The sequence below is a fragment of the Anguilla anguilla genome, chromosome 2 (genome assembly GCF_013347855.1).
Source record: "Anguilla anguilla isolate fAngAng1 chromosome 2, fAngAng1.pri, whole genome shotgun sequence".
NCBI lineage: Eukaryota > Metazoa > Chordata > Actinopteri > Anguilliformes > Anguillidae > Anguilla > Anguilla anguilla.
Window position 1 is genome coordinate 26282262 of NC_049202.1, and position 21183 is coordinate 26303444.

General features: G+C 38.3%; 1 protein-coding gene and 1 pseudogene across 4 annotated transcripts; both read right to left on the bottom strand.

Moving 5' to 3' along the window:
* Positions 1 to 730: 730 nt before the first annotated feature.
* Positions 731 to 16938, bottom strand: LOC118220154 (coatomer subunit zeta-1-like). 4 transcript variants are annotated; one of them, XM_035403820.1, is made up of 10 exons: positions 16803 to 16938; positions 15251 to 15319; positions 15032 to 15116; positions 14188 to 14279; positions 13685 to 13740; positions 8618 to 8695; positions 7191 to 7242; positions 4404 to 4442; positions 3541 to 3573; positions 731 to 2237 (listed from the first exon to the last, which is right to left on the bottom strand). In XM_035403820.1, exons 1-10 carry the CDS (start codon positions 16818 to 16820, stop codon positions 2190 to 2192), a joined length of 570 nt encoding a protein of 189 aa, XP_035259711.1. In that variant the 5' UTR covers positions 16821 to 16938; the 3' UTR covers positions 731 to 2189. The 4 variants fall into 4 exon arrangements, with proteins under 4 accessions (XP_035259711.1, XP_035259712.1, XP_035259713.1 ...); XM_035403821.1 differs by lacking the exon at positions 16803 to 16938 and adding an exon at positions 15480 to 15540; XM_035403822.1 differs by lacking the exon at positions 3541 to 3573.
* A 1182-nt stretch (positions 16939 to 18120) lies between these two features.
* On the bottom strand, positions 18121 to 19699 carry LOC118220140 (annotated as a pseudogene).
* Between the last annotated feature and the right edge of the window lie 1484 nt (positions 19700 to 21183).

Consider the following 21183-nt stretch of genomic DNA (forward strand, 5'->3'; position numbering starts at 1 on the left):
CTACCGATGGAGGGAATGTTCATTGTTGTGAAAGCAGGTTAAAGAACAACATGCGCTGAAGTTATATTCGCTCGTGGCAGAAATTTGACATGGCCCATGCTTCAACCACCTACTTTTTCACGTTGTAGGGTAGGCTACCATACAAATGTATCGTTGTAACGCATTTGGAATGACAAAAAGCCCTGACGCAAACAGGTCGCACCTGGCGTAAAAAGACTAAAAAAGATTTGTTACGCTGGTCCAAAACCCCCTACCGCATTTTGTCATGGATCTCCGAAAAAAGGCAATTGGAGAGTTCTCGCTTAACAGTCGAACTGCCAGAACTCCGCCCAACATCATGTTTGCCCAATCAGCTATCGCGGTTATATGCGACGGGTCCCTAAGGATAGAGAGTTGAACCCATAGGTCATTTTCAATGTAGGCGGGAAGTCTCCACCTTCATAGTATTACGTAATCAATGTCTGCCAATCATGAGAGACCATCCCTTTGGTTGGCCCTCAAAATCATTAATATTATATGAGCTAAATTACCATATATAATATTCACGAATAGCACAATACGATTGGATTGTCATTTTACTACTCGCTGATGAATTTAATATTTGTACTATAAGAAGGTAACTCATAACTGCATAAAAAGTAAATAATTACATTGTAATCAATCAATCTTTATTTGAATGTCCATATATACAAACAGGTTAAAAAGACAAACAATAATCAAGCAGACAGTGTCGTAGTTAACCAGTCTTTAATTGTTGACAGTAAAGGAGCTTATAGCCTGCACAGTTGGTGATTTTTAAAAATGTTTTAGTGTGATTGAAAAGGCCCGTTCCATAGTAAACAAACATACATTTTTAGTGCTTTGGAATGAACATACTTACATTGAAATTGAACAAAACAGGGTTACATAAATACAAGTTTACGATAAAACATATTTAAATATAGGCTATCTGGCGTCAATTTTCTTTCCTGATATGACGGGAATTTATTTACAATTTTAATAAATCCGACCAGAACAAGGCTACTTAGCAACAAACGGGAGCCGACTAAAATCTTACATCAATTCCAATGTCAAAAATGTCCTCCGAAAAGCAGTAGGCTATGTAAACCTACGTAAAATTACACAAAACACAACTTCGGGATTTACCTTCGCGTCATTCTTAGGCTATAACAAGATTGCTGAGAATGTCAGTTTTTGACATTGAGAGTTGAAGTTAAAATGACATGACAACTTTTGCATCCCATAGGCATGGAATTGTCGAGGTGTAAAATGTATTTATTTTTCAAAAGCTTTAATTCAGGATGCCCTCACCGCCCGTCCGTCCAAACATCTTAAAATCTTTGTGGTGCTATGAATAAATAAATAAGGATGAAAGTGAAGATATCTGGCGAGACAGTGCAATGCATACGTAGTTCAGTATTCCCTTGATCTTACATTCATATTTTGGTCAATATTTACCTTCACGAAGAGCTGTTCACCAAAATGATGAAACAGCGATACTAAATTGGTGGCCTTTAAACGTGACCACAAGATTCGCAGGCTTTAACGCTTTATCCGACATTACATTGCCACGTGCGCTTCTCTCTGGATTATTGAAGCGACTATGTTATTTGTTTAGGCCTATAACATTCGTTTGGCACATTCAATAAAAGGAAAATTGTTTTGTTTGATAGTTTGTTAATTGCTCTAAACAGAACAAATATTTAATTTCACAATTGTCACAGAAAATAAATATGTTCCATCTTTGGCATTACAAAAAAAATACATTATGAAAAATTGTACATATAAGAGGACAGGGAGCTAACACGTGATTCTTCAAGAATTAAAAGCTAAATCTGCTAATAGCTTAATAACATGAAACAGCACTGTGGAATGTACAGGAAGGCTGGAAACGTTATAAAACATTTAAAGCGTCCACAGAAAGCAAACAGGGATATATGGGGCATTGCTTTGTAACTTCCAAATTCCAAAGGTAGCCTTATATAATGCACAAATGTCAGCAGATTGTAAACATAATAATAATAATAATAATAATAATAATAATAATAATAATAACGTATAACATCCGTCTGAAGTAGGCCTAGTGCCACAAACCCTGTGTATGGATCCAATAATGTATAAACGTTATGCCGTTATGTCAAACTGAACAATGACGTTGGGTTCTCTCCTACCGCTCCAAAGTTTTTATTTTATTTTAGTATTGACCATTTAATTTGCTCCTTTGCAGACTGCAGAACCTGAAGGAAACAGAGGAAATAAAAGTTGAGACAAAATTAGAATTTTGATTTTAAAAATGCTAAAATGTTTCAAAAAACAAAGCAATAAGGAAATGGTCTACTAATATGAAAAGCAGTCTTAATCTATGAAGTGCCCATGAACTTCCTGAAACGCTAATTCAAGAAAATTTACATCTAGCATTGTCGGTAACATTTGGTTTTCCGAAAGTGTCAAATAAAATGATAAACTGCCAGCAGATGTCGCTGTAGACCTAATAATCGCCGACATTGTCACAAGACAGCTCAGTGGCGTTTCCTGATCCAGACACAGTAGGGTACTGTCAGGAAGACTTCGTCTGTCTGCGAAAGGTAATATTATCGTTATTCTATAACTAATTATATTTCATCTGTATATCGTACATTGTAAAACCAACGCGAATACGAAAAAACGAGACTCAGAATTTCCATAATGGCTCATCACATAACACATTTTAGGATCAGTTAGCCTAGCCTAATCGGCTTTCAAAAGCTCACACTTTAGCTAATGTTATTTTATTTAGGCCTACATTCTGTGTTTTCATCTAATTAAAAACATTTTCTGAGGCTAAAATAGTTACTCAAAGCAGTTCCTCAACCTTTTGTGCATATGTACACACGCGGAAACAATTTAACTAGTTAGCTAATGACAATGATTTCAAAATACTACAACAGTGAACAGGCATTTAATTGTTAATTCAGTCTTTGATACGACATAACTGAAAAGAAAATGCTGCAAGTTTTCACAAAATAATAAAACAAACTGTGCATCACTAAAAATGTGAGAATATTTAGATAAAGGCACAATTTCTGGACCCTTTTGGGAGATATGGACTATACATCGTAGTAAATTTTAAATTACATAGCCTGAATAACCTGGCCAACCATGCTAGATGCATTTGCATCAGGATATATTGATTTTATTAATGAATAAAAATATGCCTCAGTCATATTCATGTCTTTCGTAGGCATTCCACTCAGTAAACCAACTAACGGACAGAAATAGATAAATATTGCTTAATATCACTTTTCTCTGTGTAAACTCCTTACTGTGATTGGCTGTCAGCAAGCATTTTTGTCCAATAGGAGGGAAATAAATTGAGTTGATGCCTCAGTTCTTCCTTTGATGGTTCAAGTGTGAACTACCAGCGAGCTGAGCAGTGTCTTCATAACAATTTATGATAGTTTTAAGACATAATACTGTATCCTCTGATATAAAGCAGACTCTCCAGCTGATGATGTGTCTGGAGTGTCTTGTGCCATGCATATACTGCAAAGGAAGACTTACTGTTGAGGTCATTGCCAGTTTCTGTGAGATGTGCTGTGTGGGAGTTAGAGGACAGGGTTAGTAGCAGAAGGCAAGCTTGCATGCTTTTCTGGGGAGGGTTAGGGTTAGACCTCTGCAGAAACAGAGACTGCCATGTTAAAACCCAGCCATAGGGTGTATTCCAGGTTTTACCAGGACAGGGACTGACACAAACTCCTCTAAAGGTTATACTGCCAACACAATCACTGCCCTGCAGCTGAGACCTGAAGTGACCCCTGCTAGTATGCAGAGTGAGTATTTCCACTTCAACTTCTAAATCTTGTAGCTAATAGCTCAGTTACAGAAGGGGCCAAGGAGTGTAAAACAGTGGAAGCTCAAAATAAATTGTATTAAACTTATCCAATAATCATGTTCATATGCATGTGCATATTCTAAATATGTTGTATTATATAAAGTTAATTCACATCCTGGAAGGCTGGAAGTACAACAGACAGCCTATATAGTAACTTATTAATAAGACTTCTTTGTATGAACATACAATTTATATCCAAATGCTTCTTCTCCAGGCCTTCTTTCTCTTCCTGGTTCTAGTTGTTGCAAAACCATTCCACCTCATTCTACTCAAGATGCATAACTATCCTTCTGATACGGAGCATATAACAATTTCTACATTAGTCTCTGTATATAAATAAAGACAAATATAAACTATTTTTTAATAAAATAATTTACTGAATAATAAAATAATTACTGAAAGGTTTCCCAGTCAAGGCCCAGGCAGGAATTAATAGCTTAATTAATAGCAGGAACATGGGCAGGTGTGTGGGGGGGACAGGGAGGGGGGCCATGCCAGAGGGCAGGGGCCATAGGCTTAGGGGAGGTCTTACCTGAGCCACACTCTGCTCAGACAGGGGGTTCTCATCCACCTGAGAGATAAGAGATAAGAGAGGCTAATGCAAGGTCCAACGTAACAGAAATCCACCAGTCCCCGTGCAGCCATTTCGCTGTACAGCAAGGTGGTCCAGAGAGGCCTGTTATCTTAACAGAGTAGCACACTGGCCCATAGGCAGCCACTACAGGACATGATAGACATGCACTCACGTAGCTTATATACAAACATATCTATCTATCTACCAATAGATTTTCAATAAATATTAACGTCTGAAGGCCAGTCCATTCCGTCCATTCCTGAAGTAGTTTATGGTTAATTTTATGGTGTTTCAGATCATTGTCTTGATGAAATATCAAACCCCTTTTCAGCTTCAATTTCTTCACTGACATTAGCTTCTAGGATTTGTTGATATCTATGTGAATCCATTCTTCCTTCCACCTGCACAATATTTCCTGTGCCACTATCTGCCACACAACTGCAAAGCATAATAGATCCACCCTCATGCTTTACGGTTGGCAAGATGTTCTTTTCTTCAAGCACTTTCCCTGTTTTTTTCCAAATGTATCTTTGGTGGGGTTTTTTGTTACATCAGTTTACAGCACTTTGATCCAAAATATCTGGCTTCTCCAAGAGCTGTGTTTCATACTCCATGTTAACTTTTGTGATGGGATCACAGGAAAGGTTTTCTTTGGACAATACAGTGGACTGGGACACCACAAAAAAGTATATATATAGTATGTAATTACACAGTATACAAACACTCACATGCTCACATACAGCCAAGCACAAAAAACCGAACACACGTACATGTATGGTCATACATACAGGGAGGATTTATCATGAAGCATTTCAAAGGGCCATCCTCTGGAACAATCTGACCAAATATCTCCCTTCCTGCAGCCTGCCTGTGTTAATAATTGCCTATTGTGAAGGCCTCACTTAGCGACTGAGTGCACTTGCTGACTGCTATGTTCCCATGTAACAGCTCTCTCTCTCTTGCTCAAGAAAGTTTATGAAGTAGGAAGTACAAAGTGTCTGTGATGTCTTTTTTGCCTAAGTGTATAGCTGCCCAATTTAAACAAGCACATTTGTAAAAAAATTGCTCTACATTTAAAAAAACTGTTCGGAATATTCACAAAACAAAAGATACATTAAAGTTTGTTGTACATTTGAAAATAATGTATAGGTTTAGTGTATAGCATTACATAACATTATACCTCCATATTTATTTATGAGTAATGAACAGAAAATGGGTTACTTCAGAACATTGATGATTGTTTTGTGGATTTAACTCATCGATCTTATTTAAGCATGCATAATGGAAATGCTCAATTGAATATAAGAATTCAACTTGAATTTAACACTATCACTCTCGCTATGCCTATCATAGCTATGCTTCTCTCTCTCTCTCTCTCAATCTCTCTCGCTCTCACAATTAAATTCAATAATGCTTTATTGGCATGACTGTATATAAACAGTATTGCCTAAGCAATTCACAATTAAACAATTAACAATGACAATAAAATATATAAATAAAAATAAATTCATAAATAAATTACCAAAACCAAACCTACAGACAACCTTGTTGAATTACAGGAACAGTAATAAGAACAAAATCTACTAACAAAACAAATAACAGGGATGGTGCCTCACTGGCTGTTCTTTGTTTTCTAACAGGAGGCCAATGCTATACATTCTGTTTTTTACCCCAGTATATAGGGGAGTTTTTCTAGATTAGTGTGCTTTGAGAATTTAGGTTAAAAAGCTTCCAATTTTTTAATAGAACCTTTTTCTTATATCCTGGTATTGGGCATTCTGTAAGGAAATGCAGCTCTGTCTCCACTGCCCCCTGATTGCAGTGGGAGGACAGCCCCTCCCTCCCTCTCTCTCTCTCTCTCTCTGGAGGGTATTTTTTGTTATTAATCACTCTTAAGAAAAAAAAATCTTGTGATCTCTAATGGAGAATATTACATGGTACTATAGCAGTGAATGGTTTTTTATATGTAATCAACCCAACAGTCTGTTATCTGAGTCATTTTTGTGGTTTGTTGGAGATAGTTTTTCACTGTTTTGTTGAATGCAGTAGACCGATGCCCTTATTGCCTTTGCTGAATAATCTTTATTAGATTTGGTGAGAGACTGTCCAAACCTGCTTTACTTTTTGGAGCAGGCATCAAAAAGTCAAACAATGCAAAATGGCTGCTTTTGAATTTTATACTCAAAACCTTTCCTTTATAAAAGCCATAGGGATTGGATGGAAAAAAGAACAAGCCAAGATATTATTTCATTATTTGTCTCACTGGTAATGGCTAGAGTGTGGGTTTATTTTTTTAGATTATATAAAGCAATGAGTAATACAGAAGGTTTTATTCAACAGGTGTTTTAATTAGGTCATTATCTCTGTCAGACATGATCATTTAATCTTTGCCAATGTTTTCGGATGCATTCTCTTTTTTAAATGTGTGGCAATCCTATAACGTTTTATTATGTAAACCCTACAACTTGTTATTATGTAAACCTCTATTTTAAAAATAAAATAGAGGTTTACAGAATATAGATCAGTTTCAGAATTTTGAAAAACTGGGCCCTGGAATGAAGGAAATATTTAAGGAACAGACACATACTTAGACATTTCTCTCATTATTACAGTTCACATTGAGGTGAATGATTTCAACAGGATGTATATTACAAATCATGTATAAAAAACCATTGTGAATTTACATTTTGCAACATACCATACTGAGTTTGTAAGAACCTTCTGTCTCCAGTCAAGCTCCCTTACCTTGTAGTTGACTTTCTGAATGACTTGCTGGGGGTCACTCTCCAAGATTACCCTGATGACAAAGAACTGGTTAGTAAAAAAAAAAAAAACAAAGAATCAGGAAAAACTGCTATCATGAATTCATGCAGTGAAATTGTTTGCATCTAATTTATTTACATTCTCTCACACATTGGGCGGCAGTGTAGTATAACAGGTTTGATTCCTAGGTAGGCCGTTGTACCCTTAAGCAAGGTACTTAACCTGCATAGGTTCACCAATATATCCACATATAAATGGATGCAATGTAAATGCTATGTAAAAAGAAAAGTTCTGTAAGTCGCCCTGGATAAGAGCATCTGCTAATGCCTGTAATGTAACACTGGGCTTCATTTCTCAAATGCGAGTCAAATAAATTTGTCATTTGGGAGTGCATTTACGCAAACAAAATGCAAGTTTTTGTATGTCAGTTTGTTCATAGGATCCGAACAGATTCCACAAATACTGGGTACTGTTTGTATTGTGTGCATACAGTAAATAAAACTTTTAAAAGTGTAAAAGCTTTTTTGCCTGTTTGTACTTTTATTATTCCAGTCATTCATCTTGTATTTTGATTTAAAAAGAGTAGAGAAAATATTTGAATAAATATAAATATAATATTAATTATATATTGACTATATATTGAAAAACCTATATAAAAATCACAATTTGATTCAACATTAAATCAGGTGCAGCTTCATTTGCATAATTCTGATTAATTTATTTAATGCTTAATTGCAATTGAGAATAAATTTGATAAAATACGTAAATACAAATCTGCTATAAATAGGGCCCAGAAGTCTTAGCTTAGGACTTCATTGCTTTGGCTGACCTCGCTTTATTAGAAGCTTTATAAAAAGCTTTGTAAAAATTAAGATTTTCTTTGTTGCCTCCAGTTTCATGTCAAACCACTTTTGCTTTACCTGTTGCATAGTACACAGAACTTAGACAGAGTAGACAGAGTTCACAACAACTATATCTTCCCCAGCCCTGTCACTCCACTGCCTACACTACTGAAAATATGTTTTTTTGGCTTGTACTTCCATCAACAGCACTTCAATCTGCACTTCAGAGAAGTTTTTTCTTTTCTTCTTTCTTTTCTTGGCTATCTCATTACATTTTGGGGAATCAATTTATGCTAATTACAAAATCTGTGAACACTTTTCATTTATGATTGATTGCTATTTTTCAAAATACGCATTTGCACAGGGGAAAAAAGCTGTGTCCACATGTGTTTGATAAATCCAACGGAATTTGTTAGATCATTTCCAATTACGTGTAAATTTACACACGGTTTTATGAAAATGTTGATAAATGAGGCCAATTCGCTGAAATACTTTCTCTTTCAAACACCCTTACTCTTTTTTTATACTTTCTTGAGCACTAACTCACAATCTCTCTTAAGCACTCACCCTCCATCTATGATTTCGTCTACCACCAGAAAAACTCCATCAAGGTTTTCCAGCAGACATCTCTTCTCCACGTTCTTCCTGTAGACAGGAACAGAATGATACGAAATTAACATCATTGCAAGCCCTAAAGTAATTCATCCACATCTTATCATATAACTGTATGGCACATAATATGTAGTGCATGAAAAATAATAACACACACACACACACACACACACACAATCAGTACTGGTGTTAGATCAAGTAAAGAGAGGGGCTGAGCAGTGAAAAGAGGGGCTAGCTGAGGTGATATAGTGACTATTTGTGCTCTACACATCTGCTGCACTGGTTTCTATGGAAACAACATCAGCACCAATACCTCCTCCAAGTAGGTCTGAGATTCCAGATATAAGCAGAGAAACTGCTCCTTTGCCATATAGCAAAGCACTCAACGTTCCTTTCTTTACTATAATCAGCTCTCAGGCTTTTTTGAAGTGTGATATCAAGCTCATGAACCAATATCTGAACAAGCTATGATGTAGGCTTGTGAAGCGTGTATCCACCACACTACAAGGGGGAACACAAAATGCACCCCTCGTGTTTGCAAACTGATTTTAGTTAGTTATCAAGCATGTACAACTGTACATCACTTCCATCTTCCTGGATGAAGTTGATTTAAAATAAAAATCCACCAGTGTTAATGCTGGCTAGTTCACCATATTGATACAATATTTTAGAAATAATTTTGGTCTATTTATATGTTGTATTTATTATTCAAGCAGTCCTAGAGTAATATGACTCCGATGACTTGATCACAAAGTGAGTGAGCATTTCCCTTAGCAGTTATGTACAGCAGCGGTTCCCAAACTTGTCAGGCCCAAGGCACCCCTGTAAATAATCTCCATTTTCAAAATACCCCAAAATAATACAAGCAAACGCTCACACTATGGATTGGTTGTAAATCTTGTAAATCTGCATTAAAGACAGAAATAGATGAACCTGTCAAAATATTACATCTGTTTCATTTAACAAATTACATTTAGAAATGAAATATTTATGTAATTCTCACAAGTCAGTGAGCCTGTCACTTGAAATAACTAGTGACTTGACCTGGCTGACCACCCTGGCTGACCAATGCCCACATTATGGACTGAAAGTCTTATATGTATGTGCATGTAAATAACTGGGGATGATATAAACGTGGTGGACTGAGAATAATATCAACTGAAATTCAGGAGACAGGTGATATAAACAGGCAGACTGAGCTGTTTTGAGGGGCTATAGGGAGGTTATGATCTCAGGTATGCATGTGGGGGGAAGGAAATTATATTTATATATAGATATGTATGCCTGTGTAAGTGTCTGGATCATAGAGAGACCTCCATAGAAAGGTATCTTGAGGAATGGTAGATACAATCTTAAGATCTTGTGCCGTGGTACAAAGCATCTTATTACTGTCATTTGATTATGGGGGAGTGTACGATGCAGTTTCTCTCTTCCTGGAGTAGTGGGGCGGGGTCTCCTGGTAGTGAGACAAGGTGTTACAGGTCTGTTCCTGTCCAGACCTTATTTGGGAATACAAAGGGAACTGTATAATGTGGAAAGCTTGCACATGATTGCATTTAAGGGAAGTCCAAAGAAACATTTGGGGAGAATCTGCTCAACAGTTCTCCTGATACCATATGGAATCATTTCACTTGTTCATGTTTATTTTCCTAAGCCAGCATGTTATCCAGTATTTAGCTACAGGTATTGAATGTGTTCATATTTGCTCTCACTGACTTAACCAGTAATTTTGCTTAATAAACCAACATACTTTCACCTTATCTGCATCTTCCTTTCCAGTTCATTTGCAACTTCACAAATGCCCAGAACACAGTTCTAAACCCCACGAGAGCCGGAGCATATGTTCTTAGGTGCAGCAGTATCCCGGGCGCTGTGGTACAGTATGTATGGTTGAGTTTCAGGGTCAGCCCCCACATCTCACTCAGAGCTGGGTACAAGGCGCAAGAGACCTCTGAGTTTCTAGCAGTAGAATCCAAGTCGTAAGAGACCACTGAGTATTCAGTAACAAGTCACAAGAGGCCTCTGAGTTTCTAACAGTAGAATCCAAGTCATAGGATAACTACTGTATGAGTACTGAGTAACAAGTCTCAGGAGATCTCTGAGTTTCTAGCAGTAGAAGTCATTTAACCTGAGTACGGAGTCATCTTCAGGCCTATGCCATTGTAGCCGTAACAAGTTTAGACCTCTAAGTTTCTCACAAGTTAAAAACAAGTCCTCCAACCTCTGAGACTAAGCGAGAGGGGGTGCTGGTGTCAGGCATGGACTCTGAAATGCAGGTATGTCATCTAGCACCAAAGCGTGCACATCAGGTTATCTCTGGGTAAATCATGTTTCTATAGCACCTTTCCCTACTCTTACTGACAAAATGACTGCAAAATCAGCTCAGTCTCCCTAAACCTCTGTGTACGGCAACTACAAAGTATGAAGAGACCAACGCACCTCTTCACATCAAGTTAAATTTCTGTGTAGAAAGTTGCTCAGCATCGTTTTTATGCGTACCCACCCTACATACATGTACCCCCCTACACTTTGTTTCGCTTATTTTCATTAATTTATACAAAAATGCATCAAGCTATGAGGCATAAATACAACAAGCCATATCGCAGAATTATTCAGTGAAAATGAGTCCAGCAGAAGGGGCGAGGGGCATCTTAATTTCTGTTTTTTGTTTTTTGTTTAATAATTTTCTTCATTAAGCTTCTTTTCTGCGGTGAATCATACGACATGTGGTGCTTTTGTTTGTTTCACCACCGAAAATAAGATTGAGAGGGTAAGACTGACAGGGTTTGATCAAATGTATTATATTTACGTCTCAATGGAAGAAGAAGTGCAGAGCACTTTGGTTCAGACAAATCCCAAATCCTCTCATTCACAGTATGATTTCTCAGTTTTATCTTAACTTCTTCATTTTTAATATAGGCTAAATTAAATTTCGAGGAAGCCCTGGAGTGATCTCACAGCACCCCGGAACCCACTTTGAAAATTCTAATGTACAGTATAGTGCAAGTCACAGACCACCCTTTACTTTATTCAATTTTCAGTCATTCAGTGCAATTTTCAGTGTCAGACAATAATGCAGGAAACATACAGTATATTTTACAGAAAATTAAAGCAAAGCCTCCACCACTACTTATAATATCAAATCTATCCGTATTTGTCAACTCTGTCTTTTATGCACCCTACTACCACTTTAGGCCTTCCATCCTTCCGATCAACAAACAAGTTAACAGAAGTGTCAATGATGTTATGTTAGAATTCTTTGCCTTCAAAAGTGACTCTAACATTCAAACAAACTACTACCCAAACACACTTTAGCTGCCTTGCTGATTTCTTTGTTGTGTGTCTCAAATGATAATGCCCCCAGCACTGTTAAAAAGATCAAGCTGCTGGTATTCTAAGAACAATGGACTGGCCATCCCAGAGTCCAGACCTCAACATCATTGAATGTGCTTGGAATTACCTGGATTAAGAGAAGCAGAAAATGGAACCAACTTATAAAAATAAACTTCGGAGGTGTTTACAAGAAGCATGGAAAAATATCCCTGCAGATTTTAGGAAAACTCAACACAAGTCTCCCAAAACAAATGGAAGCTATAATAAAGGCAGAGGCGTACAATTTCTAGCCACAAATAAAATTCTCATGGCAATGTAATTCCCCTCACTATATCAGAAAATCACGAATTGGTGCTTTTTATTTCCAAGAACAGCTCTACCCTCACGGCACGCACATTGTTCAAATTTTCTAAAGTGAAGTAGTATTTCATAGGCCTATGTTGTGTTATAGCCTACATGTGTTAGTATAGCCTACATTAAAATGTTATATTTGGCTCTACTTATTTAAATTACATTCGCACCAGATTTTTTATTTATTTCTAGAAGCATGTTAAATTTCTTAAAGCCTGTTTTAAAATTAATAAACAATGTTCCTCAGCACGAGTGTCATGCCTCCATTCAGAAAAGCTATGGAAACGCATAGCCAGCATGCAATGGACTTAATGTTTGATCTTTGAAACAGATTTTCAAAATTCCAGGTATGAATGGTTTGAAAGAACAAACACACACATTTCGGGTTTTGTGAGAAAGTCTCAGCGTTTAGTTCTAAAAAGGATATTTCACTTTGATATAATGTAAGTAATTTTGTGGAGCCTACCCCATAGCATTTGCAAGCATGAACAGGCCTGCTAGCAACACCTGTCCCTGTGGACTGTTAACAGCATCACCCTTCCTTCCGGTTGTCAGGTTCCTGACTCCCATTCATTTTTCCAAACTTCTCCAAAATTAACAGCTTTAAAACACAAACTACAGTGGATAATTCATCCGTATGAAGTTTTTTTTCCCCTAAATGAAAGATACCTGTTTTTTTGAGCTAATTAGCTCTTTTCAGGTTTAAGTTGTAGAAAGAGGAACTATTTTCAAAACGTGTAGAAATACAACAAGCTGTTGTTTAATTTACTTTAAGGGGCAGGACAATGGTGCAGTGGGTAGCACTGCTGCCTCACAGCAAGAAGGTCCTGTGTTCGAACCTGGCCTGGGCCTTTCTGTGGGGAGTTTGCATGCTCTCCCCTGAAAACCGAGAGGAACAGCAACACTGCTAACGGTCAGCAGGGACAGCTAATTGCTAGTATTCACGCCATGAAAATACAATGGGGTAGGGTCCCCAAAATAATGTATTTTATATAAAAGTTAAATATCCCTTTAAGCTTTTGGTGGTGTTGAAATCCCAGTGTTCTGTAGGCCTATATATGCAAGTGGCTGGTGGGGCAGCGGTGAAAGGTGAGGGCCGCATGATAGAATTTTGAAAGGGCCCCCATGGACCACAGAATAAATAACTTGCACTTAATGGCTGTTTTCACTGGAATATAAATAAAAAAGGGGGGTATCTGACTTTTGTGCAGTACTGTACATCCACCACTAGGTACCCAAGATGCTAATAAAGAAGTCACAGCCACTGATATATGTTCACTCTATTTATCAACAGCAAGTATAAGACACAAGCAAAACCTGGGGAAATTAAACACTTACCTCAGAATCTGGCTGAGCGAATCAAACAGGCAGTTTAAAACCAACATCAGCATGAGCTGAAAGGACAGAAAAAAGTTTTTTTGACATATTGGGACTCATTCACAAAACTTTGCTTAAATTATTCTTGCTTTTGTTCTTAAAAATGAAAAACCAATATGGGATTCATGACACATGTGCAGACCTTTGTTTTTGTGCATATCCCAGGTGTATGAGATGATGCATGCTGAAAATTTTATGTGCAATCTTGTTGTGTGGTTAGCATAAGGGAACAGCCATGAACAAATACATCTAAGAAAATGAATGCCAAAATGTTTGTGGAAATATTCTTACACGCAGTTTATGATGAAATATGATTGTGCGCATGTTTTGTGAATGAGGCCCATTGTCTTTTTGTAAAACAAAGGACAAAATTACTGTTCTTGCAAACAGCATGGCTTTCCAGCCAAAATATTTTTACCTAGGGGCCATCATCCACACAGCTATTGTCATCGTATCAATTTTACCTCGTTTTCCTGAGCGCTGCCCACCACGTAGAAAAAGAGGTCAATGCTGCTTTTGTAAACAATAGTCATCCCCTCTAGGAAGGCTATTTCATCTGATCAAGGAAAGAAACAAATAAACAGAGAGAGAACAAGAGCAAACCATTTATTTATTCAGTTGTGTCATTAGCATACCGTACCATGTGTGTCGGCATGTGACTTGAAGCCGATGACAGTTAGGGACCCTGGGTGTTGAATTACTCTCACACATCCTGTTTCTTTAAAAGTCAGTAAGGATTTTCAGTGATAGAGATTCTCCATTTGCCGTTTCTCCCGTGGTAGGAACTGACCTGACCAGGAACCAGAGGGAACCCAGTAAGGGCCCTCTGAACTGATCACAGTCTGGGACTTAGGGAAGAGCATAAAAGTTATTTTACCAACACAGTTTAAGAGATGAATAGGGTGGGACAGAAGAAGGGATGTAGCCCAAAATTGTTTTGTTAGTCTTTCCAGAGTGATTCTTCACTTTCCTCTTTCCTGAGACATATTCCAACTTCTTGAGTCTCCAGCAGCATGCGTGCATACTTGGAAAAGGCCACACTCAGTGGTTAAATGCATACTGTGCTACTTATGTTTACTGTGATTGTGATGTATACTAAATACAACTGGGTTAATATTCAGCTTCAAATGAACTGTTTTGACAGTTCTGTGTAGTCCAATCCAATATGCCCACTGTCAGAACATATATTTAATTTGATTTAGTTATCACATGAGTCTTGTTGAGTATTCAGATCATATTTGTTTGTGAATCTACATGAGAGCCTACCAGTGGTTTAGGAGCAGAACCCAAAAGGAGAGATTGACATACTGTCAGCTTTGTGTGTTTTGTTGAAGACGTTACTCTCAAAGTTCTTCTGTTCCTTCATGGAGGGGTAAAGCTCGGTGTCATAGTACTGCAAATACAAAAAAGTATTGGAAATGTATCCTGAATAGGCATTGTCTGCTCATAATATGACAAAGTGATGATGATGGCTTCAAAACTAAAACACAAGGTTTGTAGGTTGTTTATAAGATATTTGTTCTCTACCTTAGAAAAGAGTCGGTTTCCATCATTGTCAAGAATGAAAACAGATTTTACTGTATAGAGAGAAGGTTCCTGGAAAACAGATAATGATGACTGTCATTAAAATTGGCCTATTGTATGAATATTGTCACCCATTTCTAATTGACAGAATGGTTTAACAATGTATAACATATGTAATGACACTAAAAGGCAAGTATTAAAGAAATCGTTATGATGATAAAGTCGATGATACCATGATGACTGCGACCATCTGATGACACCATCATGATCTTGACCTCTCCCCAGAAGCTGGGCCATCCTGAGTCAAAGTTCTGTTATGCACTGACCGCCTCAAATGCACAGCCAAAGTGTATCACAGAACTTGGGCCTGGGGACGCTTAGGTGGAGAACAGGTGGGCACTTTTCCTTCAGTATATGTGGAAGCAGCTATTTCCTTCAGCTGCTTCCATACACACTGTATAGCTTGATTCAAGAAATTTGATTAAATATCTAGTTATCTTTGACGTAATATCAGAAATACTTTTGATTTACTGCTCATTGCTGTAAGTTTTAGAGTGATGTGATTCGCACCAAGCAGCTGTTGTTACAACGATATGTTTAGTCAAGTACATTTTATATAAAAAGCTTAAATAACTTAAATCGTAGAATTTAAGACATGAAAATTTAATAAATAAATAAACTGGATCTGATCCTATAGCAATTGAGGGGAGCGCACCGATAATTACCACCAAAACAAAACATACGCCCTCGATAGTAGTTAAAAGGCATGTACTAACGTTAAAAGTATATAAATGGTTGTATATAAACCACTATAACGTGAATGGAAATACAAATTAGGTTATGTGGTTCATGCCAAGGGAACCTGTGGAATATTCAGTCCACGACTGTATACTAAAGTGTGTCCCTGGCAGCGAAATCGTAAAACAAGACGTGGCACCCACAATTCTCAACAATAGGCTTGCCTACGATTCAGACGTAGTCACCAGCCTCAGTGGCATATTTTGTCCTAAAGTTATGCGGACGCAAGTTTTTTTTTTTTTTTTTTTTTTTTTTTTTTTTAAACAGAATATTTTTTTAATTCACCTAACAATTAGCTTGCACCAATGTCACTTTTGGAGTGGGAACATTAGAGACTCACAGTTTCCCATTTTCCACAATATTCCTTTTCACCATTTAACAACACTATCTATTCGTTTTTACATACATGGGTTTGTTATCCTTATCTTCTAGGAAATAAAAGTTCAACTACGATACACGTACCTGTTGCTGCACATTTAAAAAGCTAAACCTTTCTGGCTTTCATGTTTATGAAAACCCTTACACACGAAATTCAATTTTGAAAACGCCGCTCGTGCGTAAAGTGCATGCAATTGAAGTCGCTAATAGTCTAAAATATATGCATCTATTTGATCTCTAAAAAACGGTCAACCCAGAAAACTGACCGGTGAACCTAAAATGACTCATTTTCAGCGCATCCCAGACCAGCTGTTAAATCAGCAACCATTCAGAGCGAGAAGATGAACATATAATATATATAACAACAGGGACTTCCTACCAGAGCCATGAAGTCCATGGTGGTGTATTTCTATGTTGACGTGGACAGGCTTGAGCTGTCATTTTAATAGACCTCACGGATCCTTCTGACTCATAGGTGGGCGGGTCTTCTGTTTCCAACCTGTGTTGAAACTGTGTTGCTGCATCGGCCATTTTGTTTCTAAGTGCGTTGTGTTTATTGATGTAGTGGCCTACCATTAGGTAGAGCCACAATGGTATCAGTTTCTAGCTAGGCGTTCACAAATTATAGTGTCCCAGCATCTGCCTGTAGAGGCTTGCGTGGCACTTGAGGTGCGTACGAATAAGATTCATGCCTGTCGCCAGTATCTTTCACTTAATCTGATATTTTAGATAAAATTAATTTTTTCTTTGAAGAAATCGGTGTCATTTCTCGTACAAACATAAATGCACGATGAAGGAATTATACTTCATGGATCAATTGCAGTATGCTTAGCTGGAGTTCAAAAGTTTTAGAGCTGCATTACAACTGGAACAGCTATCCAAAACTGTGGAATAAAGATAATGTATTCCATTTGTAATGCGGTTCTGTAGTCTAGGGGCCAGTTTCACAGACACAGATTAAGCCTTGTCCTAGATCAGTGGTACTCAACCCTGTTTCAGGAGATCTAGGCTTTTACTCCAACCCTAACAAAGCACCCCTCATTCAACAGCCAAAGATCTTGTTGCGCTTCTAATTAGTAAAGTTAGGTGTGCCAAACTACAGTTGAATGAAAACCTGTAGAATGGTAGATCTCCTGGGCCCAGTTGTTCAGAAGTAATCTGATCGGATTTCAGATATCGGATTGGATCAAATCTTGAAAATGGGTTGTTCAAAAGAAAAAAGGATTCTGAAATCGGATTAGATCACGTAATCCAGTCTTGGTTTTGATCTGGATCAAACCTTCAGTATGTGTTCAAAAGTTTGTAGTAGGATTGGGATACCTTTGATCCAAAAATTCAGGATTATCCTGATCCCAGCAGAAGGGTGGATTCAGGGTGGATTTGAGGAACAAAATGTAATAAAACTTTAAAATTGGTAAAATAATACAACATTTGTATCATGTAGTATATATACATTTATTTATATTTTGCACTTGATTTGTTTAACCGTTGCAGTGGTAAAGTAGATAAAGTAGACATTAAGGCTACCTATTAAGCCTTCCAGTAGCCTATAGTAAAGTAAAAAATAAAGGATTTTGTCCCCTTAAAATAATCCCCAAACAGCTGTTAATATCAAACAAAAAATAATATATTTAATTTTAAATGTCATTTATCACTGTATATTAATTACAATAACACAATCATCAGAGATGAACCAGTCAAAAGTAGTTTCTAACAGCTGCATCCCTTATTGCATGTCCAGTCAGTCCTTCATTCTGAGAGAAAGCCGGAGGCTGGTCTGGGTCTTCAACAGGCTCAGGTGCACCATAAACGTCATCACAGAGAGGGACATTGCGCCTGGTAGCGATGTTGTGCAGGACAATACAGGCAAGTATTATGTTGCTCGCTCCCTGTGGTTCCACTCGCAAGTAGTTAAGGCATGCAAAGCGCCTCTTCAGAACTCCATTTAAACGCTCAATTGCACATCTTGTTTTGCAATGAGCAGTGTTGAACTCTGCCTGCTCAGGTGTGTTTGCTGCAAGAAAAGGGGTCATCAGCCATGGTAGGAGTGGATAGGCACTGTCTCCTAATATTATGCCATCCGGTCGGTTGGTTTGGAGCTCTTTGTATAGAGCGTTGTCCCTCAGGATACGTGCATCATGGACAGACTCAGGCCACTTCATGACGCAGTTTGTGATGATGAGGTCAGCGTCGCCCACAAGTTCGATGTTATTTTTATTTTATTTTTGTTATTTAACCTTTATTTACCTAGGGTAGGTTCGCTGAGCACGGATGCTCTTTTGCAGGAACACCCTGCTTCACACTCATACACATTCACACCTGGGAGCTGCCCAGTACTACCACAATCCTCTATTGTAGGCCACTGAGCAGCTCAACTGGAGGGAGAACATTTTTTTAGCCAATTAAATCAAGGGATGCTTAGGTGGCAAGTTTTTGCGAGAGCCAGATCTGGGATTTTAGCCAGGACACCGGGGAACCCCCTACTCTTTGCGAACAGTGTCATGGGATTTTTAATGACCACAGTGAGTCAGGACCTCAGTTTAACGTCTCATCCAAAAGATAGCATCTCCTACAGCACAATGTCCCCGTCACTGCACTGGGGCATTGGGATTTATTTGACCAGAGAGAAGTTTGTCCCCTGCTGGCCCACCAACACCACTTCCAGTTGCGACTCAGTATTCCCTGGTGGTCTCTCATCCAAGTACCAAGCCCACACTTGCTTAGCTTCAGCCAGTGGGCAGGAGCAGAGTGCGTGGTGCTATGGCTGCTTGTATGTTGATGCTGTGCCTCCCCTTTCGGTTGATGTAGTCCCACTCCCTCTCACGAGGTGCTTGTATACGCACATGAGTGCAGTGGATAACCCCAATAATATTGGGCATGTTCCCCAAAAGAAAAACTTGCGCTTGGTCTGGGCAATCTGGTCATCCTTTGGAAATGAAACAAACTGATTGACCAGGCTGAGGAATGCGATTTACACAGCTTTCACCACATCACTCACAGTTGATTTGTCCACTCCTATATTGTCACCAACAACTTGGTAGAAAGTCCCAGGTGCACATAAGCACAGAGCAATGAGGACTCGTGACTCCTTTGGGTTCAGCATGGAAGTTTTGGCCTGACAAGGTCTGCAGTGTACTTAATATCAGCATTCCCAAAGCGAAACCGAGCATACAGTTCCTCAGTGGTGTATTGCTCCAGTGGTTTTGTATGCTCAATGTACACCCTTTGATGGTATCCTCTCCTACCAAAACGGTGGTAGCGATGGACAATAGCCATATCAGTGCCTCTCTGTAAGTCCTCTGAGAAAGGCTGAATAAGATGGCTGTGTAATTGGTCTTTTCAAACACACACCTATATTAATAGCTCGATTTGGCCAAAGATGAGATTTAATTGGATTATTGTTGTTGTCCCAATATACATGACTCGGAAAGAATCAGATTATTGACCGAGGTGTGTCTAAGGCTTCTTATAAATCCTGCTTCCTCCAATTTTGTCGCAACTTTTTTGAATAGTTCTTAATTCCGTGTTTTTCTTCCATCCATGTATTTTAGGATATTTAACTCCTTTAGTTGCAATAGCATGAAGTTGGTCTCCTTGTCTGTCCAGATGTGTTTTTTTCACCATGATACTAGGGAGGGCAAAACGGAGCTTTAGAATGTCGCCAGTAGTGTATGTGCGTGAGCTCGACAATGCATTTCTCACAGAAAAGGTCGTTTGTCGGCTTTTTTTAAGTTCATTACAGGGGTGATAGAAGTGACAATAATTAAGTGGTACTGTGCTGTTAGCCTTTATTGATCGTAGTACAAGGTTAATGTGATGTACAATTGGCCAGCATGAACCCGTAAAAATGTACTTTGAATTGCAGGCTACTTGCTCAATTGAACGGTAAATGTGAAAAACATTTGATTATAGTCAGCGGCACCGAAATTTTTCAAATTTTCACCCTCAATAAACGGCAAAAGTCCCAGTAGAAGATTGAATTAAATCTTTTAAAGTTATGTATTTTCTGAAAAGTTATCGATTCTGCTTGGCCCTCCTGAGTGCAAAGTTGCTATGTAAATTATGGAACATGCGCAGAACGCCTAGGTCAATTGTAGTCCGATTGAAGCGTATACATGCCGTAGTAAATCGACCCCAAACCGCATTATCTAGGTATATTAGTCCGACTTTGAAAAAGTTGAATTCACACGATTTCAGTCGGACTACGATGTTTAGCCTACATGACTTTTAAAAATTCCAGTTTTAGCCGGACTAATACAATAAATCGACCTCTTCAAACATCATCTGATTGTGTCATCGCTTCTGCCGTACCCCGCGATTCAGATAAGCGTATCTTAACTTGATTTGTTTCTGCTGTTGCTAGTTAGAGAACATGGTTGTGTGTAATTTAGATAATCTTTTTTAAAAACTTGTCTCAACTGTTGCTAGTCAGCAAACTTAGTTGTGCGTTAGCTCAGAATCTCTGTAGTTGACTCGCTGTTGTTAGTTAGTTAAAGGCGTTAGTGAAATTGTGTGTGGGGGTTGGTGTTTAATTTCCCAGTATTGTTGAGCTAATTTCGAGTAGCTTCACCTGGTGCTTATCTGCCCTAATGAAGCTAATGCAAGCACGTAATTGTCACCCGGTATTTATAGCTCCAGCGGAGGCTGCCAGCCTCGTCAGTTTATCATGTTCATAAACCCCATTCCCTTGTGCGCGCTGCCTCGCCCCAAATGGTCTGTTCACCGCAGGCGTAATTTATCTAACCTGATCTACCCACCCT

Coding starts and splice junctions, on each gene's coding strand:
- LOC118220154 (XM_035403820.1), bottom strand. Junction 3,574..4,403: donor CTGAGCAGAGTGTGGCTCAG/GTAAGACCTCCC, acceptor ACTCCCACACAG/CACATCTCACAGAAACTGGC. Junction 2,238..3,540: donor AACTGGCAATGACCTCAACA/GTAAGTCTTCCT, acceptor TGTTTCCTTCAG/GTTCTGCAGTCTGCAAAGGA.